This window comes from Mirounga leonina, unplaced genomic scaffold, assembly GCF_011800145.1.
Source record: "Mirounga leonina isolate KUSES-001 unplaced genomic scaffold, KU_Mleo_1.0 Mir_418, whole genome shotgun sequence".
In the NCBI taxonomy this organism is placed as follows: Eukaryota; Metazoa; Chordata; class Mammalia; order Carnivora; family Phocidae; genus Mirounga; species Mirounga leonina.
In genome coordinates, this window is record NW_023270739.1 from 4631580 (window position 1) to 4655088 (window position 23509).

Sequence of the window (23509 nt, forward strand, 5' to 3'; positions counted from 1 at the left end):
AGGGAAGTCCTCCCTGGGAAGGTGATAGTTCAAGTGAGTTCTAAGACTTGAAGAAGCCAGCCAGGCAGAGATGTGGCAGGGGAGTCCCAGGCCAAGGCCGTGGGGCAGGGGCTGACTACCTCCTAGGTGGCTGGAACTCTGTGAACACCAGAGGGGATGACAATTTTTTTTTTTAATCTCTTTTTAATGTTTGACTTAATAGAAGACAGCTGGAATCTCATACTTTCATCTACATTTAATCTGTAACAATATGCTGGTTTTTAAAATTTTTATTTATTTGAGAGAGAAAGAGATAGAATGTGCATGAGCAGGGGGGAGGGGCAGAGGGAGAGGGAGAAGTTGACTTCCTGCTGAGCAGGGAGTCCAACACGGGGCTCAATCCCAGGACCCCAGGATCATGACCCGAGCCGAAGGCAGATGCTTAACTGAGCCACCCAGGCGTCCCAGGAACGATATTCTTAAATGAGGTCAGGAAGGAGGGCAGGGGCCAGGTCACCTGGAGATGAGTAGGCCTGGGTAAGAAGTTTCAATTTTTCCTTAAGTACAGTGGAAAGCCAGGGGCAGGTTCTTGAAAGTTAGATGATGCAAATACTTAAAGTTATCAGGTGAAGATCTCCAAAACTGAGGTTAGCTTTGCCAATGGGCTGTGAATAGTTAAAAATCTATTGGCCAAGGCTGCTCCCTCTGCAGAGAAGCACTGCCTACTTTTGCCTCAGTGAAGCCCCACTTTGGGGTTTCTATGATTAATCCCCTTTAGAAATCAACATATTATTTATTTGGATATATTAATGCCCTCGATCCCTTTACGGTCCATTCTTGGGCCCATTCAGTAGGCCATCTAATTTTCTTTATTTCTCATTTTTTCACAGTATCCTTAGTTATATACCTTTTTCTCCTTATCCCTATTTTATTTTTTTTATAATTTTTAAAAAGATTTTATTTATTTATTTGAGAGAGAGAAAAAGAGCATGAGCAGGGAGAGGAGCAGAGGGAGAGGGAGAATCTCAAGCAGACTCTGTGCTAAGAGTGGAGCCTGATGCAGGGCTTGATCCCATGACCCTGAGATGATGACCAGAGCTGAAATCAAGAGTTGGATGCTTAACCAGCTGAGCCACCCTGGTGCCGCTATTATCCCTATTTTAAAGGTAAGGAACCCAGGCTCAGAGGCTTGTTCAGAGTCACTTCATGTGCTGGTAGCAGAGCCAGGATTTTAACCTAAGTTCATGTGACCTCTCCCTATAGGAGGACACTGGGAATCAAGAAGGCCTCAGGTCAAAATCTGAATAGGAGTGTAAAAATACAGGTAATGCCGGATCCTCAGGAGGACAGGGATATAAGGAAGCAAGAGGTGCTTGGGCACTCGGATAAAACAAGGAGAGAGAGAAAGTCTCCAGAGCCTTCCAGCTTCTGCCATCTTTATTGCAATACACAGTGGGTGGGTAATGAACAGGGTGAGATTGACCAGGTGGTGCAAGCAGCTAAGTATAGTCTCAGATGTCTCCGAGATGAGCTGGGGTGGGAGTGGAGACAAGGAGTCCCACAACTGACTTTGTTCAAAAGCAAAGATCTGATGGAGGAGCAATTAGGCTCCTCGTGTATATAAGAGCACTTATGGAAGTGGTAACTTGTGAGGATAAGGCTTCAACAGGTTGCATCACTCATGTTGGTGAATGGAGCCTTTTGAAAACTAGACAGTTTAGCTGCTTAGGGGGATTGTTTTTTCCCGATTTTAAATGCAAGAGAGAGCGTAGCAGGAATAAATGAAAACAGTTAAAAAAATGCCCCATCATTTAATCTGCCTAACTGCAATCTCATTTTTGCATGTTGTCTATTTTTATAGATTGCTGCCGTCACGATGCCCGTGATGATTCTATTTCCTCTGGGCACCGTATAGTTAAATACTTTTCAGTGTTTTTCGTTTTTACAGTTTTGAAAAATAACATTCCACCCTATTGAAGTCCCATCGTCTGATTATTATAACATTTTATTAGTGTTAGTTTGTTTCTATGTCTTTATACCTTTGAGTCAATTGTATTTTCAGGAAGTTCTGAAACTCGGGGTGCCTGGGTGGCTCAGTCGTTAAGCTTCTGCGTTCGGCTCAGGTCATGATCCCAGGGTCCTGGGATCAAGCCCCGCATCGGGCTCCCTGCTCTGCGGGGAGCCTGCTTCTCCCTCTCCCACTCCCTCTGCTTGTGTTCCCTCTCTCACTGTGTCTCTCTCTGTCAAATAAGTAAATAAAATCTTTAAAAAAAAAAAAAAGGAAGTTCCGAAACTCAGTGAGATCTAACCATTAGTGGGATAAAAAGAGAAATAGTTGGCAGGTGTAACTTTCTTCTTCCACTGTCTTTGCCATGTTCTCCAACAGCTGTGGAAGAATGGAGACCCTTTCTGAAGACTCTGGAGAATATAGTTTAGAAGACCCACGGAACATGAGCTTGTTGAAAAGGCAGAATCTTCAGAGTCTACAGAATTGGGCCCTGGGATTATTCTTTATGATACTTTCTATTATCGGGGCTCCTGATTCTTATAGGTGAGGGGATAAATGAACCCATTTCAATGACCCACGTGATGCTAAAGGCCTACACAGTGGGGGAAGAGGGAAGAGAGTGGATTTAAGTGATGTAAAATTGATCTTGGATAGATAGGACATGGCGGCTGCCCAGATATTGGGGATGAGGGTGAAGCTGTCATTAAAGAAGACTCTAAGGTTTCTCACCTGTTTGACTGGATGGCAGATAGAGGCAATCCATTATGAGAAGAGGAGTTTGGCAGAAAATAGAATATTTAATTATCAAGGCATCTGAAAAAAGTTTAGTTCTCCTGTAAGTATAGGATGATAGGTTCTACTTTGGTGTAATGGATACTTTCATGTCTCAGAATCCAAAATGTAGACACAATTAGTTTGAAAAATTGCTACTTAAGGCTCCTCTGACTAAAGGGGAAGGAAGGGGACATTTTGGCGAAAGTCACCGTGCTGTTTCAGAATTCATCATAGCTAGAAATACGCCCTCACTGTGGAGGGAGATCTCAGAAAGTTCAGAGAAAAGAGGAAGCCTCCATGCTGGGGGCCTTACGGGGAGGCAGGGGCCCAGTGTGTATTTAGAGGCGCCTGGAGGAGCACCTGCCTTGCAGGGCCAGCTCTGAGGCAAGGGACTAGGGAGCTTGACTGGATGGGGTGGGAGATATTCTTGGAAGGAGCACAGAGGGTCAAGCCAGACCAGCTGAAGCTACTTGTACAAGGCCGGAAGGAGACGCGCAGAACTCTACACACACAGGCTGTGTGAGGTGCTTTGTACCATGGGGTGAAGGCCCAGTTTAGGGGGATGGACAGCGGGCTCAGTGGAGGCAAGAGGCCCCCAAAAGGTGTTCTACGGTAGGTCAAAAATTGATTCAAATAGAAAGGAAAGAAGGGGCATCTAACGAAAATAATGTCCTTACACAGGGAATCGAGTCTTTAGTGAATTCTGATTTGAAAAGAGCCTGATTGGGGTGCTTGGGTGGCTCAGTCCGTTAAGCATCTGACTCTTGATTTCGGCTCAGGTCATGATCTCAGGGTCATGAGATCAAGCCCGGGCTCACAGTGGGCGTGGAGCCTGCTGATGATTCTCCCTCCCTGCCCCTCTCCCACCTCTTCCTCTCCGTCTCTCCCTCTCTAAAAAAAAAAAAAAGGAAAGAAAGAAAGAAAAAAGAAAAGAGCCTAATCAAAACATGGGACAAACAAGGAATGGAAAAGATAGACAATTAGAAGAGTGATCTGTTGGCTGAGGAGATGAGTGAAAAATATCAGAGGACAGTATAATGAAATGATAGGTTTTTTTAGGAATGCTTTAAGAGTGAATAAGGAAGGGGCGCCTGGGTGGCTCAGTCGTTAAGCATCTGCCTTTGGCTCAGGTCATGATCCCAGAATCCTGGGATCGAGCCCCTCATTGAGCCCCTCATTGGGCTCCCTGCTCCGCGGAAAGGCTGCTCCTCCCTCTCCCACTCCCCCTCCTTGTGTTCCCTCTCTCACTGTGTCTCTGTCAAATAAATAAATAAACTTTAAAAAAAAGGAGTGAATAAGGAAAAGGTGTGGGCCCACTGGTAGGGAGGGACAGGAGGGGATAATAACGAGAGCTGAGAAGAAAATTGCTGGCTGATTTTTCTAGCAGAGGGGACACTGAAAAGATGTTGGAGGGGAGCCTAGCTGGTTCAGTTGGCTAAGTGTCAGACTCTTGGTTTGGGCTCAGGTCATGATCTCAGGGTCGTGGGATAGAGCCCCACTTTGGGCTCCGCGCTCAGTGCAGAGTCAGCTTGTCTGCTTGAGATTCCCTCTGCCCCTCCCCCCTTTCAAATAAATAAATAAATAAAATCTTAAGGGGAAAAAAAAAGGAAAGCGTGTTGGAGAGTTCACAGCAGCACCAGGAATGATGGGGAATTGGGCTCAGCAAACAGGCAGCCGCTGGGACCCCAGCCAACACTATGCCGCAAAACCAGTTTGGGGAGGTGCTGGCTGTTGAGACTGTTGAACACTGGATGTCATAACCCATTCTGCCACCTGCACTGGGCCCTGGGTGCTGCCGGGCCTGCTGCCCACGGCCGCAGTGGGCGGCAGGGTGAGTGTCTCCGGGGGAGGTTAGGTAACCTCCCTGGTTCCAGCTGCGAGGAGGCTGGAGGAGCCAGGATTAGGCATGTTCAAAGTCTGATGGGAAACGAACTCGGCTTCCTTCAAGATGGGGAATTTGTCAATCAGTGGGAGGGGCATCAGACAAAATTAAAGACTCACCTCAGGTTGCAGCCAAGAGACCAATGACAGTGTGACCAGTCAGAGGGAACGGCAGTTATTTTCGAGAAAAATGCAGAGGCCTGAGCTCCATCCGTGGCAGCGGGAATGGAGGAGAGGGTACAGATTTTAGTGAGAGCACAATGGTAGAGTGAAGAGCATTTCATGATTACATGCAGGGGCGAAGGAGGGGAGAGTACCTAAAATGCCTTTTGAATGCCTGGGCTTCAGGAATTGGATGAGTCGCCATGCTATTAACCAGGCTAGGTCATCCAGGAGGAGGGGGACGTTTGGGAAAATGATAGGTCAGTCATAGTCGACATCCTGAGCTTGCAGCGTCTACAAGACACACAGCCGGGGATAGACAACAGACACATTTGGATACCATTATCTTAAAGCCGGCTAACTATGCAGTAGCGTGCTGGTAACAACAGGCTCTCCAGGGAAAGGAAGCTCTGATTTGCAGCATTTCCCAATTTCTGTGGTGTGAAATACACCCACCTTGGCCAATTTCAAACTACCAAAGTGAGGTTACTGAAAGGGAATTTGGGGACGCTTGAGTGGCTCAGTCGATTAAGCGTCTGCCTTCGGCTCAGGTCATGATCCCAGAGTCCTGGGATCCCTGCTCGGCGGGGAGTCTGCTTCTCACTCTCCCTCTGCCGTTCCCCTCTGCTTGTGCTCTCTCTCTCTGACAAGTAAATAAATAACATCTTAAAAAAAAATAAAAATATGGGCGCCTGGGTGGCTCAGTTGGTTAAGCGACTGCCTTCGGCTCAGGTCATGATCCTGGAGTCCCAGGATCGAGTCCCGCATTGGGCTTCCTGCTCAGCAGGGAGTCTGCTTCTCCTTCTGACCGTCCCCCCTCTCATGTGCTCTCTCTTTCTCATTCCCTCTCTCAAATAAATAAAATCTTTAAAAAAAAAATAAAAAATAAAAAATAAATAAAAAAAATAAAAATAAACAGAAGTGGATTTGGGAAGAGAAGTGCACAATCAGCTCCCAGACGCGACTGGGACTAGGGGTGAGGATGCCGTCTCCCAGACAGAGCGGAACCCTGGGGACAGAATCTTCAGGGTGGACTGAAGAAGAGGAGCCCCTACAAGGCACGGGAGTTGACAGAAGGAAAACCAAGAGAGAATGGGCACTTCAAGATCAAGCCCAGATCCGAGCCCTGTCAAGCTCTCCAGAATGAACTTCCATATTCATTCCTTTTCTCAGCAGTCTCCTACTAGTCCTGTGAGCTCTTTGAGGGAAGAGATTTTGTCTGACTCAGCTGTGTCCTCTAGGTTAGCGTACAGCAGGCACTCAGCAAATAATCTCACTAATATCTCAGGGAAGATTCACATCCACCAGTTTCATGAGGCACCACAAGAATAACTGGATATATATGTTACAAGATGTTTTTGCTCAATGTTGGAAAAAACTCCCTAGCATGTCTCCAAGTAGACCCATCTTGTGTTGTCTGTCCCACATCCCTCCCATTCTTCTGGGAACTGTTACCCTCCATGCCAACGGAGTTCTCAGGCAGTCACTATGTTCCACAGGAATCTACCGACTAGTCCTGCTATGGGCACCTGACGCAGCTGGGATTTGGGGAATCAGAACTTGGTCCCTCTTGCATAGCACCTGTGGGAGAAGAAGTGGCAGCATCATTTTTCTGCCTTATGAGGCTAGTGAGAGTAGCGGGGAATCCCAGCAGCGTTTCCCTGGTTGCATTCAGTCTTCTGTCCAAATGTAACCCTATAGGGCCCTTTCTCTGACTACATGGCCCCATACCCGCCAATAAAAGTCCCTTACCTCAGCAGAAGCTGGATTTCTGCACTCTGCAAGCGACAGTACTAGTACTCAAGCAGAACGCACCAAATACTTAGTCATCTATGTGAAAAGTTGTGTGTTCGCTACCCTAAGTATTCACGCCGTCTGAATGACCACTTGAAACGGGTTTAAATTGGCTATTGTCAAGGGTGGTAGCTCTAAATTAACAGCAACAGCAGCAGCTACCTCCCTCGATATGAGTGCTTGCTGTATGCCTAGCTGTTAGCGGAGGAAAAAAATCTTTTTAAAAAGATTTATTTATTTCTTTATTTTGGAGAGCATGAGCGTCAGGAGGGGCAGAGGGAGAGGATCTCAAGCACTCTGCGCTGAGTGTAGAGCCCGGGGTTCGATCTCATGACTCCGAGATCATTACCTGAGTGAAATCAAGAGTTGGACACTTAACAGACTGAGTCACCCAGGTGCCCCAGGAAGGTGGGTTTGATCCAGGTTTATTAAGGCTTCAGTTCTTTTTTTTTTTTTAAGATTTTATTTATTTGACAGAGAGAGACACAGCTAGAGAGGGAGCACACGCAGGGGGAGTGGGAGAGGGAGAAGCAGGCTTCCTGCGGAGCAGGGAGCCCGATGCGGGGCTCAATCCCAGGACCCCGGGATCATGACCTGAGCCGAAGGCAGACGCTTAATGACTGAGCCACGCAGGCATCCCAAGACTTAGAAGTTCTTAATCACTAAGGTAGAGATTCTTAAATTTTCTACTCTCAGGATCCCTTTATGATCTTAAAAACTAAAGACCTCAAAGAATTTTTGTCTTTGTGGGTGAACATCTACAGATACATCTATCTCTCTATATATACACACATCTATATATATAAAATGGAAATCAAAACCAAGAAATTTAAAAGACTTAAAAAGAACAAAACCCATCATGTTAACACAAATATTTTTATTAAAAGCCACTATTTTTCAAAACAAAAAAATCAGAGAGTGGCACTGTTTTACATTTTTGCAAATCTCTTTTGTATCTAATAGAAGACAGCTGGATCCTCCCGCCTGCTTCTTCATTCAGTGCGTTGCTTTGACTGGAGGATATAAGGAAAAGCTGGCCTCATGCCGCCATGTAGTGGAACAGGAACTTCATGAACCTCCTGAAAGGGTTCCAGGAGCCCCCCAGGAGTCCTCAGACCATAGTTTGAGAACCAATACAGTAAACTAGACTGTTTCTCAGTTAAAGACTGCATCACCACTGAGTTAGTTTTAGAACTGGCAATTCCTTCCATGACCAAGACTTTTTTTTTTTAAAGTAATCTCTATACCCAACATGAGGCTTGAACTCGTGACCCCAAGATCAAGAGTCGCATGCTCTACCGACCAAGCCAGCCAGGCATCCCCATGGCCAAGACATTTTAAACAAACTGCAAAAGATGGTGGTGGTAGAGGCAACTTGAATTCTTTTTAATTCCATTTTAAGTGACATCAATTTTCAACTTGAGTTCATAAATTCTTCTTTTGCCAGACAAAATTACATATTAGATTTTTTCACGTTTATTTTTCTAAACTAAGAAGAGAAAGCAACAGGTCACATACATGGTCAAGGTTAACATTCGTACAGTCGTTTTACAGTTTACAAATCTTCTTTGTGTGCACATTTGATGCCATTTAGTTCTTAGGAGCCATTCTATAGGGGAAAGGGGGAGCAGAGAGTCGACTTGCCCAAGACTGCCATCGATGATCAGGCTGTGGACCAGGATTCCTTGTGACCAAGCGATGTGCTCACAGGACAACTCTGCTCTAATGAAGAAACATCTCACTTTTGAAAGGAAACCTTCTAACCTAGGAAGAGGGGACCCTTTATTTACGTTCACTTTTTCACATACACAAGAGACAGCATCTGTTCTAGAATCCAACTGGATTTTATTTGACACAGAATACAATATGGCTGCAGGAACAGCAAACTGAAAAGACAAAGCAGAAAAGACACAGTTCTATCTAATTTATAATTAAGTAACAGGAGGGCAAGTCATTAAATGAATAACAGAACAGTTGAGCTCGATGGAAGAATTCTCTTTCTAGTGCCCATACCTGAAAGACAAAGTAAATTATTTTATTAATTCCTTAGTAATTTCCTCCTGAGACTACAAAACCTGCTAAAACATAGGAGCAGATGTAATGAAAACTTTTAAAAGATGTGAATACAAGTGTACTCCAAGATTGGGCTGACACAAGTCTCTGCCCCTTTTATTTTATCCTGCATAACATTTTACCTACTACCCTCTTCTTAGTGACAGTCTCTCCACGGGCCTCAACTATACCTACCTGATCCTCCTTCCAGTTACCAGACAGATGTGGGCAGTATTAGGGAGGGAAGGGGAAAAGTCAGAACCGGTGGCTGTGACAGGGAGCTGCTCTGGTGGCGCCAGTCAGTGGCTCAGACACCCTTTGAGCACTCGGCCTCCCCTTCCCACTGCGGCTTATTTTCACTTCAAATCTGCTACTCAGGCAAATATGGAGAATAGTCACTGAACAGCCTTCAATTTCAAAATCTATCACCAGGTCCAATTTCCGCCCTGATTACGTTCAGCACTGCAGAAAGAGAACTGTAGAGAAATGAGGTATGGATTTCAGGTGATTTCTGATTTCCCCAAAAGCCAAAATTTGGCTCTAACAAGATTATATAAAAACAAACAAGGCCGGGAAATTTCTTCCACATATAAACGGACTGCTTGAACAAAAATCCTTCATTATTATCTTACTCAATCTTTTGTCCAGTTCTTTATGGACAGTTAGCCTCTGATTAAAATACTTATAACAGGGCGCCTGGGTGGTTCGGTCGTTAAGTGTCTGCCTTCGGCTCAGGTCATGGTCCCAGGGTCCTGGGATCGAGCCCCGCATTGGGCTCCCTGCTCTGCGGGAAGCCTGCTTCCCCCTCTCCCACTCCGCCTGCTTGTGTTCCCTTTCTCCTGTCTCTCTGTCAAATAAATAAAATCTTTAAAAAAATAAAAATAAATAAAATACCTATAACAAAGTCTAACATATAATAACCAGGGCACTCGAACTCTGGGTCATGGCTTCGATCAGCCTGAAGGACTACTAGATGTTTTAAGCACTTCTCGTATGAAATCTATGTGAATGTTGTCTAGAAAAAAGTTGCCGTGCCAAATTCCACACAGGGTAGAGCTCCAGTGTTTGTTAGTGGACTGGAGGGAAACCCAGTCCATCACATTAAAGGATGCCATCATTTGCTCCTTAGGAATCTGTTTTCACAAAGCACTGCTGAGCATGGCCTTGTGACAAGGCTGCTGGCTGGACACAGTGGTGGTGTCAAAGCCCGACACAAGAAGTCTTCAAACCCCCCACTGCCTCGGCTCAGTCCAGGGAATATTTAATGGGCAACAGGGGGAAGTCTGGGTCCAAAACAGAACTTGGAGCCTGCTCCATGGCAGAGCCAATTACCAATCTCTTGAGAATGTAGAAAAGTGCTTTTGCCCTGATATGTGTGACTTCATGGTTCTACTCAGAACTCGAGCTCCCGAGGATGTTCGGGAAGGACTGTCTCACACGTTTTCGTATCTTACACATAAGGTAGCATACACGTTGCTGAACGAAGGATAACGGTATGAGCTAAACACCGAGTATTTGGCAGGTTTCTTAAAAAATGAACGTGCAGGGGTGCCTGGGTGGCTCAGTCGTTAAGCGTCTGCCTTCAGCTAAGGTCATGGTCCCAGAGTCCTGGGATCGAGCCCCGCATTGGGCTCCCTGCTCCACGGGAAGCCTGCTTCTCCCTCTCCCACTCCCCCTGCTTGTGTTCCCTCTTTCGCTGTGTCTCTCTGTCAAATAAATAAATAAAATCTTAAAAAAAAAAAAAAAAAAAGAAGGTGCATTCGATAAGACTTCCAAAAATTCGTTACCAAAATAAATAACCAAGTGTAAAAGCAAAATAACGGTACCAATAAGGGATTTCTAAACATTTAACAAGCTCAAGAACCCCATTTTTTGTTTTTTAAACTTAATGATATCCTATTAATCAAAACTCATATTTCTTTCTTTCTTTTTTTTTTTTTAAGATTTTATTTATTTATTCATGAGAGACAGAGAGAGAGAGAGAGAGAGAGGCAGAGGGAGAAGCAGGCTCCCAAGGAGCAGGAAGCCCGATGCGGGACTCGATCCCAGAACCCTGAGATCATGACCTGAGCCGAAGGCAGACGCTTAACCATCTGAGCCACCCAGGCGCCCCAAAACTCATATTTATTTCTTTAATTTATTTATTTTTAAGATTTTGTTTATTTGACAGAGACACAGCGAGAAAGGGAACACAAGCAGGGGGAGGTGGAGAGGGAGAAGCAGGCTTCCCGATGAGCAGGGAGCCCGATGCAGGGGCTCGATCCCAGGACCCTGGGATCATGACCTGAGCCGAAGGCAGATGCTTTACGACTGAGGCGCCCCAAAACTCATATTTAAATAAAAATCCCCCTTCTCATAAAAAATTTGATAAAGCAAATGATCAATAATTCAACAGCAACAAAAAAGGGCATTTCACATAAAGAGAGGCATAAAAACATATGAAAAGTAGCCAATCTCACTCAAAATTCAAAAAATGCAACTGAACACTAGTTTTCAACTATCAGAGTAGCTAAGATGGAAAAGTTTGATAATAGAGCCTCAGCAGGAAATGGAGAAAGGGGCATTCTGCTGCATTGTTTAGAGGGAGTGTAAATTACAACATATTCTTGGGAAAGGAAAATCTGACTTTATCAAAAATAAAAATGTACAGTTTTACTCAGAAATTCCTTTTAGGAATTACTGCTACAAATATACCTGCACATATTCACAAAGATTCATGTATAAGGATGGTCAACCCTACACACTATTTTCAAGTGAAAAATTTGAAACCTAAACATCTATCAATAGGGACTGATTAAATTACGGTACATCAACATAAAAAATACTTTGCAACCATCAGAAGGGAGGTAGTCTGATATATATGGGTATGGAAAAACTCCAAAATGTATGAAATGAAAAAGCAAAGTGAATTACTATGTAGGATGCTCATATTTATGTTAAAATTATATACGTATATCCACCCACATACATGAAAGCACATGTGCGGAGATAGGAGGTACTAGGAAGCTGATGGTCACCTCCGGGAGTTAAGATTAGGAGACTAAGGTGGGAAATTAATTTTTCTGGTATGCCCTCTTGACTATCTGAATTTTAAAAAATTTACCATGTCATGTTTTATTTGTGTAATACTAATAATTTAATTCAGATAGCCATAAATACCATATCAGAGTTAATCAGCATGAGATAAACCAATGAAGCAGGATAGGTGGATGTGATTCTAGTCCAAAGCAAAGATACCTGACATTGGTTAGCCCAGGGAGCCTTATTATGGAGGTGATTCTGGAAATACTTAATAGTTTGCAGATTCTCGTATTTTCTACTTTCACAGACCCTGGGAGTTGGGAAACTCCAGGCTGCAAACTTAATGTCGGCCACACCTTTGTGCCTTTTCCTCATGGACGAGTCCTTGTTTAACCAAAAGTTCGTTTGTAGAACAAGGTATGTTCCCTGTCTCCATCTTCTCAGACTGTGCACCCTCCAGCTTGAGGTGACTCAAGGATGGCACGGACCACAGAACCCAGTCTTACAACACCAAAACAGCCAGAGACACCTACTTTTGGAATTCCCACTCTCTGTTGTCCAACGGACACACCTGCCGTGTTTTGAGCCAGCGAGAGATGCAGTGGAAGTGAAAAGCATGCTGGAAGAGAAGACACATTTTATTAAAAATCATTCTGTGCAGGCTCAGCCATCTACTGATAGTATGTCTCAAGGGCAGCGGCCTGGTGACACACGGGGGGCCAGCAAACAACGGGAGACAACAAACAATGAGAGGCAAAAGGTCAACAACTGCTTACACCTTGGTCAGGTACAGGACATTCCCACTGGAACATCTGTTAGAAATGTCGTAACCACTACAAAAAGAAATTATTTGGCAAGGGCGCCTCTCTCCCCTTCTCTAAAGGGAAGATGGAATGTGGCTTCCTGGTCCTTTTCAGCCTGTAAGGGGAGGCTTCTACTTTCCTTGGACACATGCCAGGAGGCCCTTGATCACAGGCAGATTTCAAACTTCCCCATTCTTTGTCCCCAACTGCCCCTCCCCCACCTTGGAGAATGGGAACCCCAGGAGCAGCGACGTCTCCTGCCACTGCCGCCCACCCAGAGCCAAGATGGGCACGTCCCCAATCTCTCCACACCCAGCTCAGCTCTGTTCAAAAGACCTTCTTTCCAGATTTGTTCAAAGATGTACTGATATTAAAACAGCTCAGTACTTGGTAAGCCTTTAAGGGGTGAGGCACTTTCTCTTAAAAAAAAGAATGAGATAAAAAAAAATTAGGGTAAAAGGAAGCCTTATGATGGACAAACTGCACACAAGCAGCTGAAAGATCATCAAACGACTTATTTCATGATCAAGGCCAGAAATAAAATGGCCAGAGTACCAAGAAAACTGGTTACTGACAGGGAACTAGGAGGTGACTTTCAGATTTGGGCAAAAGGAAAATCTGTGTGAGTTTTTTGGTGTGAGTGAATGACAGGCAGATGTTACTCATAATACCTCACTGGAGCAGAGTATTAAGACAGCAGCAGCAAGTGCTCCCCCTCATCTCATCTGTGATGAGCTGGCTCAGGTGGGGACAGGGGAGAAATGCTGACACCCCAACAGAATGAAAGCTTCTGCAAGCTTGATTTAGTAACAGCCTCGAAATCTGGTCAGCAGGCCCCACCACAACATGCGTGGACCTTCGAGAAGAGTCACTGAGTGGACTGCCATCATGGCCATTGTCTTTTAATAAAGACAAAAGCAGAATTTGGTAATTAAGAGTGGAATCCACAGCTAGTACACTATGGGCACTCAACAGGACAAATACTCTCCCAGGGCGAGAGCTTTAGGAGATCCCTTTCATGCAACTCGTTGACTCTCATACAACTCATGTGAAAAAGAAAAAAACAAAGCTTCTAGAAAGCAGAAAGCTGAGGCATTTTTTTCTCAGTCACAGGTAGTAGGGACAGGTTCACCTAGGGGCATTCAAGAGGCCTTTCTCCACCGGCCCCCCCGCTCCCTGCCCCCATGAGGCACCTTGCAGCAGTACAGGATCCTTATACCCTCAACTACCTCGGAAGATGGAGGGAATGAGGGGCTGCAAATAAGGCTACAGAGCAGGTGACCGCATCGCTGAACCACTCTGGTCCCAACTTTCTTCCTGTTAATAACCTACGGTCTGTTGATGGGTACATTTAGCAGTCTCAAGGTACACTGCCTAGTGCTTTACAGTTCACAGAAGATGCTAACATGTATTACCTAATTGGAGCTTCACAGCAACCCTAGCACGCAATCATGACAGGTAATATTACTTTCATTCTGCAGACAGGAAACTGAAACTCAGACAAATCAAGTGACTCGCCTAATTCATGGAGCCGGTGAGAAGACCCAGAACTAGAAGCCAGCACTGGTCCAAAGGTCTCTGACACACCACGCCAGCTCTTCTCTGTGGCCAGCTCCCCGGGCTAGTCTCGCCTTCGCCAAATTTAAGGGAAGTTCACTTCCTTTTCCTTCCACCAAAAAATAACGTGGCCCTTGGTGTATGCCTGAAATGTCAGGCAGAGCAAAGAGCCCAATATATTTTCTTTCTTTATCCCCATAAACAACAAATCTAATTGGGCCAATACTGGCTACTGTGGAACTGCTCAAAGGGCCTCGGCAGAATGAAGAAGGTGCAGCACATGCTCGGGTAGGGCAGAGCCTCAGCCTGCTGGGCCGAAGTACTGATAGTTACTATCTGCTCAGTAACCAGACCCCTCCCCCAAAGGTGACACTTATGTCTCCTATGTGGCAGGATAAAATCATTTCATCCTGATTATAGGATGAGGGAACCCAGGCTTGGGGATGTCAAATACCTTGATGTCTGAAGTCACTTAGCAAGTAAGTCAAGGACAGGGAATGGTGGTCTGACTCCAGAGCCCCTTAGGCCTGTGCCATGCTGGGAGCTGTGGATCCTTTTTCCCCTTGGCACAGGACAGGACAATTTTAGCTCATGTGAGTGGGACTATATGGCTATACAGATGACTTTTTAACACATGCTAGAAATAACATATTTGATGTTATCCTTCACAGCTGTCACACCGTGGAAGGCTGTACATTCAGTCCAATGATGCTGGACAAAACATTTCTGGCATGAGCCACGTTAAAAAAAAAAAAAAATCCTAACCTAGTACATTTGCCACACTTTAAAACACACACACACGGGCCCTTGAACACACAATTTATTCGCCAAACTTAGTTCCACAAGGCATACAGCCCTAAATAAAGATGTTAAGAAGGTAAAGATATCCACCAACAGGAGAATATTCCAAAGACTGCCACAGGCTTTGCAGGCAATTCCCAAAGATGAATCCCCAAAGTGTTGCTAACAAAAGTGGGTCCACTTTATGATTAAGACAAAATGGTGCCCCTGCAATAACTAATAATTTTTAACCTATAACAGGTGAATACTACAAAGATTTAAAATCTTTTTTACTATTTGTATACCTTTTGGGAGAAAGGTGGGCTAGGCATTTTTTTTCCTAGTTATTTTCAAGACGGGCAAAGCAGGAAAAGTGGTAATATGTTTACAAGCCATGCTGATAGGGAAAGATGTTTCCTTACGTTACAGACTCCCCATGCAACAGTGCACTCTTCAGAAGTAGCAGACGCCTGGTTAGCTTGACATTCTATGCCTGTGGGAACAAGAGCAACAAGATCACTGGACCTCCTGAGCAACAACCTTTCAATCTATAGCAGCCCTACCTGCATAGTAACACAAGGACAGGATTTGGGCAGAGGCAGGGGTGAGGGTGGTGCAAACCTGGACAAAATCAAGCGGTTCATTAGTCATAATTGTTTTTTAATGAGTGTAAAAAGGGGTGAAGCATAGAAGGCAGACATGTGACTTAACAGTTTGCTTTGCAACGATTTCCTATCCTTGTTCACAGAGTGATGAAGGAAAAAACACTTTTTAGTTCTGAACATAACCTGACCTGTCCAAATGAAAGGGATTTCTCCTAGTTTGGTCAATTTAGTAAATTCCTAAAGCTACCTTGTAACTCTTACAGTTCTGAGAACTGGCATCTTCTCCCCCTGTTCTTGGCAAATGCTGCCTCTTAGGCCCTTACAACAGGATGGCCTACTTGGGTAACAAGCTCCAGTCTCTAAAGAGGAACCGGGACAGAAGCAAAATAAAAGAGGGGAAAGAGGCCTGCGGCAAACTGTAGCATATGCTGTGTGAAAGCACCAAAACTCAAATGTCTTTAAAACACTGTCAAACAAAGCAAATCTGTTAGGCCAATGGGTTAGAGATTTGGGGCCCAGCACTTGTTGATGCTTACCACCCCTGAGGTGATTCTGTCTGGTGAACAGAGCACATTATGGCAAATACATCCAAATATCAATTTCACAGAGGGGAGGAGAGAGGAATTTAAATAGAATACAAATCTGACTGAGATCAAGAACTGATGAGTAAAGCTCTACTGGGGATAAATATTCAAGGAACAAGAATTAATAATGTCTAATTTGCTTTCTCTGAAGGTGGTAACTAAATGGAGTCTCCCATTTGAAGAATAAGTTTCAGGAAAGACTAATAGGAGACAATTACCTCAAACTTCCATAGGTGAGAAACGGTAAAACTGTAAGCAAATAGTGCTGAGACTTGAATGGGTCTATTTGGTCTTGGGGGAAATTATATGCCATAAGGGATTTTTTCCATTCTTCAAAAATATGAAAGGCAAGGGGTCTGAAATCACAGAACTTCCTTTTGCTACCAGATTCACACTACAAAGAGAAGGGTTTTCCTTCTGATAGGAATGGACAGTCTAGGGTCTATGCAGTATATTCAAGGATTTACTGGGGCTGTGACTACACTACCATATTCAAAAGTAGAGAAAATAAAATCTGATGTCCTTCAAGTTGGATCCTCTTGATGAGTGCAGTGTATTATGAAATTAGCTAAATAAGAGGCATAATTATTACTAAAATAAATAACTATTTCAAGGTACGTTATCATGTTTAAGTTTTTCTAGGTCAAAGTATTTTTAAGGGACTCTGTCTTTCTATGCCAAGTGCAAAGTAGGCTCTCGGTACTTGAATAAGCAAACAAAACCACTTCTACAGGGCGCCTGGGTGGCTCAGTTGGTTAAGCAACTGCCTTCAGCTCAGGTCATGATCCTGGAGTCCCGGGATCGAGTCCCCGCATCGGGCTCCCTGCTCGGCGGGAAGCCTGCTTCTCCCTCTGACCCTATCCCCTCTCATGCTGTTTCTCACTCACTCTCTCAAATAAATAAACAAATAAAATCTTAAAAAAAAAAAAAACAACACTTCTACAAACAGAGACAACGGGGGCCAAATATATATGCATTCTTTACCTGGTAATTCCTAACAAAGAACAGAAATATATAGGAGGGATAGGACTGCAATCTAGAATGCTACATAAGAAAGGATGTGGCAAGGAAAATTACTAAATACGAGTGTAAAATGTTTTCAAACAGAAAATGTTCTTGAGCTGTTGGTGCAGAGTGAGCACAGGAGTTGAGTCGTTCATTTAAACAGGGAAAGTAACTGTCCACTGTCAACCTACAGCAGCCAAAACAAGCAGCACATAACGGGTTCCTGTCATACCCCTGCAAAGGCAGCAGCTTAGTGCATGTGATACATAAAGCTTGGAGACTTTTAAACTTCAATACAAGAGCGTTACCACCAAAGGACTGCTAAGGAAGCAATGGTTTCATCTTGGAAGCAGACAGATTTCACACTTTCAAACCAGGGATAGCCCTGTGGTTTAGGAGGAGGCTAACTTCTCACCGGCAAAGGCTGGGTCTACACCCTTCTGGATGCCCTCTTCCATCTGGAACAAGATTACCTGAGGTAATGGAGAAAACCTAGGAGATTGTGTTTTTCAGCAACTCTTTAGAACAAAGAAATGGGGCAATATACAATAAATACAAAGCTAGAATAGGGCATGTAGTGTCAATTTTGACTCAAAAGAGGATGTCTTCAGACCAAGAAAGCTTTATAGAAGAGTCCAATTTGGGCACAGCCATAATCACTCTTATTTATTTAGGGCTATGTATATAATTATTCATTTAATGCCAGGCCAGAATTTATTAGAAAATGGCCATTGCTAAATCAAGATTCTAATTTTCAGCTTTAAAAAAGGTCTTTTTACAAGAATCATAATCCATTTATTTATTTATTTATTTTCAAAAAGATTTTATTTATTTATTTGACAGAGAGATAGCGCAAGTAGGCAGAGCGGCAGGCAGAGGGAGAGGGAGAGGGAGAAGCAGACTTCCTCTGAGCAGGGAGCCCGATGCGGGGCTCGATCCCAGGACTCTGGGATCACGACCTGAGTCGAAGGCAGATGCTTAACTGACTGAGCCACCCAGGCGCCCGAATCCATTTATTTTTTTAAAGGAAGGCAAGCCCAGTTATGGCAACCAGACTTCTCTTTAGTGTCTGTGATAAACAAGAGGGTATGTTTCTTAAGGGTAAAAAGCTGGATCTCAGTCACTGTTTTATCCTGGTGCCTAGCAAAATGTCCAGGATGTGCATATTCATTGAATGAATAAAAGACAAGACTTGAGAACAGACTCTTAATTATAGAGAACAATCTGATGGTTACCAGAGGGGAGGACGGTGAGGGGACAGGTTAAGTAGGTGATGGGGATTGAGTGCACTTGTCATGATGAGCACCCGGTGATGTATGGAAGTGTTAGTCACCATACTGTACACCTGAAACTAATATAACGCTGTCGGTTAACTAACTGGAATTAAAATAAAACCTTAAGAAATAAAAAAAAAAAAACCTTCTCAATTAAAATTTTAAAAATACATGACTTGAAAATACTTCATAATTTTTTGTTATAAGAGTTCAATATTCTGGGGTGCCTGGCTGGCTCAGTCGGTAGAGCACAGGGCTCTTGATCTCAGGGTTTTGAGTTCAAGCCCCACGTTGGGGCCTACTTAAAAAAAAAAAAGGGGTGCCTGGGTGGCTCAGTCATTAAGCATCTGCCTTCGGCTCAGGTCATGATCCCAGGGTCCTGGGATCGAGCCCCGCATCGGGCTCCCTGCGTGGCAGGAAGCCTGCTTCTCCCTCTCCCACTCCCCCTGCTTGTGTTCCCTCTCTCACTATGTCTCTCTCTGTCAAATAAATAAATAAAATCTTAAAAAAAAAAAAAAGAGTTCAATATTCTACTACTTCGTCTAACATTTAAAATATATCATAGAGTAGGTAGGTGTCTAACTGAAGACCTATATTGATCCCTTAAGTGTTCAACTCTAAGACAGAGTATTAATGGCCTTTGTCTGTTGTGGTCCTCCCAAGTACATTCTCTTGCATCGAGAGAGACACAAAATGACTTAAATATAGAAGTGGGGAAGTGGGGGACAGGGTTATTTGGAATCATTAACTATTTACAGGAGAGAGACCCAAGAAAATAAAATTTGTTTTGGGCACAACTCCTTATGAAAATGCACAGCCACAAAATTGGCAAGCATGTAATCAAAGACCCCACCCAAACACATTTAAAACTGTGCATATGTTTTTCTGTGATGGGTTCCTTCTATCTGTATTAAACATCATGGTAGCTGCTGTCTGCTTTGACTGTTGTGTGAAAGGTAAACAGGGTCAAAACTCAAAGAAACCAAGGGCAACAAACTACCAACACATGGTATTTGATTGGTGCTTTCCAAGTTGCAATGATCACAGACTATTCCTCTATTTTGTATTTTTATTATTCATTGAGCAAGTATTTAGTGAGAACCTATTATGTACTGGACACTATGCTAGATGCTGGGAATAGAGCAGTAAATAACATAGACATGATAGAGAACCAACTAAATTAAATACTAAATTAAATTAAAGGAAACTATAGGAGGTCTTGGGAATATTTAACAACTGTCACAGCCTGTGTGTATCTAAGTATGGTCAGGGAACACATCTCTGAGCTAGATCAAGGTGAGATCCAAAGACCAACTATGGCTTAACTCTGCATTGCCTAAAAAAGTCACCACTAGCCTCATATGGCTATTGGGCACTTGAAATGTGCCCAGTCTGAATTGAGATGTGCTGTAAGTGTAAAATACACTCCAAAGACTTAGTACCAAAAACAGAATGTAGAATATTTCACTTTAAAATATTATTTACATGTTGAAATGAAATTTTTTTGGATATAGTAGGATAAATAAAATGCAAATCATCTGTATCTTTTTATTTTAATGTGGGTACCAGAAAATTTTAAATCATGTATGTATTTGCATTTGTGGCTCATATTTAGATTGGACAGTACTGGGCTAGGCAAAGGTAGTGGAGAGAAGAGGGAGAATATTCCACACCGAGGGAAGAGGATATGTAAGGGCTCTAAAAAAGAGCATGGACACTTCAAGAATGGAAAGAAAGCCAAAGAAACTACCAGAGTGAGTGGGAGAGTGGTGCAAGATGAAGCTGGAGAGGCAGGTGAGTGATTTACAAACTAAGTGCCTGTAAATTCAACTCTAGAAAGCTGAAATTTCTTTACCTCATACCTGATCTCCGTAACAAACCATTTTAGTACCTGGATGAAAAAGTCACCTCAACTGTTCCTGGTGTAATCAACATACTTGCCCCTATTACTATAAGGATCCTGAGTCCATCAACAGCTATGATCAAATTCACCATGTGCTGGCTACTATACATGATGGAAGATGTAGGAGATTTAAATGAACTTTCTTTACTGCAATTAGTTGTCTATTTAGATGTTGGCAGTGATGTCCTCTTAACTTTGGGGCTAACATTGCAATTCCTTACTTATTTGGCTTCTTTCTTTATAAATCTTGCCAAGCAAAAACTAGCTTTGGTAGAATATTTTAGCTCAAAGTTTATTTTTTTCCTTTCACTATTTTTGCCTTTGAGTCTGGGTATGAGATGGGAGATATAGAGGAATAATCAACAGTGCCTCTGTGTCCACAACTCATTCTAAATGTGTGCTTGCCATCTTTAGATTGAGTATATTTATTCTGAGAGATGAGTGTGCCTCCAGGATATCATTAAATCTACTCTATTTCAAATATACCAACGGACTAGAGGCAGAAGACACCAAGTGTTCTGACTATGCTTTATATCTCCTTGGGAAGAAGAAATTTGGTCACATCAGGATAGCCACAATCTCTGTAACTTCTAAACTTCCTCCCATTCTCCTCCAGTTACTTACAAAGATCCATAATGTGGTTCCTGCAGATGGCACAGTTATCAACCACAATATCCCAGGCCCAGAGGGCTACTGCATTCCACTGCAAAGAGAAAAAGGGGGAACAATGCACTCTCCTTGTAACACAGGCACACACACACTCTAGGATTTCATGCTGCACCTGCAGTTATCACCTCTTTGGCCACAAGAGTTTGGGGATATTACATTACTCTTATTTATTTTATCAGAGGGCAACAGCAGGCTACATGTGTGCTCACCCGTTCTTCCAACAGTTGAGTATACGAACACAGATTAATCATCTTTATTTTCTCCTACAGCTTACAATAATTTAGTCAACCATATCAATGTAAGAAAATCAGGAATAATTTTTAAGTGCCTGTTTTAGGTTTAATAAGCACAAACTTGAATTTCTGTACAGATTCCCCTGAAGAACTCAATTTCTGCACAGATAAATATCTGCTCTTCAAGGCAGCTTTGAAAGAATGAGTGGGGAGGTGAAAGCTAGGAACAGAATGGACTAAGATGATGATTGGATCATAAAATGGGTAATCATGGGATAAGCTGGATAACTAATTACCCAGTGTCAGTACACAGAGCAAGGTCACCACTTAAATCTTACAAGATTATTTCACAACAAACTCTAGAATTCACTAGAATTTTGGTTAGTTATTATTATCAAATAAATTGATGTTCTCAACTTTTACATGCCCAGACTCATATTTAGTTAAGGTAATTCCAATTAAGAGCTCATCTGAAAGCGGCATTTAAGTAATTCAATCTTCTGGCTTCTGCAATTACAAATATTCCCAAACTCCCTTTTCATCCACTAATTTGGTGCCACTTCCAAAACCTTCATCTCTTTCAAACCCAATTCTCAGTGTCTAGTTCAACTTCTTCAGCACTTTTCACCCGACAGCTTCAACTTGAAGGGAAAAAACCCCTATTTCTATTCTTCAATATGGCTGCTGGCTGTTACTGAGCATGCAGTGCCCACAATGAAACACCAAAAAAGCACTAAGACGGGGAATATTGTCAGTGTTTAGCCAGATGTTCCAAGAATAACATTTTCCCTATCCCAGAGTCTTCATTTTGAACAGATTTATTTGAAATTATGTGGGAATCGGCACTTTTCTCCCAAACTGTTGGCAAACCACTGTAAGGCATTTCATGCAAAAAGACACGTTCCACATTTTTGCTTTCCCACTTGCACCAGGTCGTTCGCCACTAGTAGTCAACCCTTCCTAAACGACACAAGGTTTGGGCTCGCGTTTTCTTTTTAACAAATTCCACCATGGGTTTTTTTTTTTTTTGGACAGAGGGAATCGATTCTGGATATGACCACAGGACTGTGGCGTCTGCGTGACAAACCAACAGACCTCTCAGAAGAGTCAAGAGTTGTTACACTGGAGACACTTCAACTCGGCGGGGACGAGGACTAAGAGAGAGGGCTAAGGGAGGCCTTGATTAGGCGAGGACCGGGCTGGGGTCCCTCAATCAGAAGGACCCCGGGCTTCGGGAAGAGGCGGGGCAAGGAAATCACCAGCGGGGCTCCTCAGAGGCCTCCAATGCAGTAGGAACTCGGGTCCCGGCTTTCGCCGCACTGCCCCCATCCTCCACCCACCGCATCGCTCCGACTCCCCCTTCCATCCACCCCACCCACTCCTCCCCACCCCTCCACCACTCCAGTGACAGCTCAGGCGCTTGGCTCTCTCAGCCAAGTCGCAACCCCGCGTATCGCAATAAGCGCCTCCGTGATTGGCCCCTCAGACTCCTAGCGAAACCAATACTGCCATTGGCAGTGGGCCCCACTCACGCCGATCAATTCTAAGACCCGCCCCCCAGCTTCCTTTCCTGGTACCCGGCCCCAGGAACGCCCTGAAATGAAGCCCTTTCCTCCGCGCCTCGGTCATCCTCGGGCCTGCCAGCCAGATCCGCGCCTCTCTACCTTCCCTGAGGAAGGCGCTGGCGAGACCCAACCTTTTTCACTTCAAAGCGCTTCTTGCCCGCGCCGCTGTTGGTGCCGCTCGGGGTATCCACATCCATCGCTGCCGCCATTTTGGAAACACAAGGTCCGTCGTCCGGCCACTGCGCCTGCGCACCAGCGCACGCCTCGCTCCCCTCCCGCCCCGGCACCTCCTCCCGTACCCCGCCCCTTGCTGGCGCGGGAAGGGCAGGTGGGGGCGGAGCGCGTGGCCACGCCTCTTAAAGGCGCTGGTACAGGTCCCTCCTTCCCCCTTCCGGCCCCCGCGTCGGCTGGGGAAGAGGCGGTGGCCGGGGCGGGGCCGGGCGGGGCCGGGCGGGGCCGAGCCGACGTGATCGAGCCGGGTGGAAATGCCCGAAAGACTCCCCCTCGCCTGCTCCCGCGGGAAGCCCCCGTCCACGCTCCTTCAGCTGGGGCGGCGGCTGCTTCCTCCGCCTCGGCCGCGACCTGCCGCCCCGGCCCCGCCCCGCCTCCCCCCGCCGCCGCCGCCGCCGCCGACGCACAGCTCCAGTGCCGGCGGGTCTAACGCTGCGTTTCGCCAGGGAAGCGGCGAGGGCGGGCGCCTCGCCTCCTGCTGCCGAAACCGGAGACCCCACAATTTCGCGGGTCCCGACCCGCTTCTGAGCCAGGCCCGACGTGCAGCCTCCCTGGGAGAGCCGGGTCCGGGCACCGTTTGGGTCCTGATTCCGATTCGGGAAATGCTCAGGATTCGACGGGGAGACGGG

At 44.7% G+C, this 23509-nt stretch overlaps 1 protein-coding gene across 2 annotated transcripts; it reads right to left on the bottom strand.

Annotated features, from left to right (window-relative positions):
* Nucleotides 1-7963: 7963 nt before the first annotated feature.
* RBX1 (ring-box 1) lies at nt 7964-22916 on the bottom strand. 2 transcript variants are annotated; one of them, XM_034987440.1, is made up of 5 exons: nt 22781-22916; nt 20807-20885; nt 15234-15304; nt 12205-12290; nt 7964-8611 (listed from the first exon to the last, which is right to left on the bottom strand). In XM_034987440.1, the coding sequence occupies exons 1-5, from the start codon at nt 22856-22858 to the stop codon at nt 8599-8601; spliced, it is 327 nt and encodes a 108-aa protein (XP_034843331.1). In that variant the 5' UTR covers nt 22859-22916; the 3' UTR covers nt 7964-8598. The 2 variants fall into 2 exon arrangements, with proteins under 2 accessions (XP_034843331.1, XP_034843330.1); XM_034987439.1 differs by lacking the exon at nt 15234-15304 and having other exon boundaries at nt 22781-22899.
* Between the last annotated feature and the right edge of the window lie 593 nt (nt 22917-23509).

What these genes read in the sequence shown, in the direction of transcription:
- RBX1 (XM_034987439.1), bottom strand. Translation starts at nt 22,858, where the DNA reads ATGGCGGCAGCGATGGATGTGGATACCCCGAGCGGCACCAACAGCGGC. An exon ending in AGCGCTTTGAAGTGAAAAAG is followed by an intron (nt 20,886 to 22,780) that starts GTTGGGTCTCGC and finishes TTCTCTTTGCAG; the next exon opens with TGGAATGCAGTAGCCCTCTG. An exon ending in AGAGAGTGGGAATTCCAAAA is followed by an intron (nt 8,612 to 12,204) that starts GTAGGTGTCTCT and finishes TTTGTCTTTCAG; the next exon opens with GTATGGGCACTAGAAAGAGA.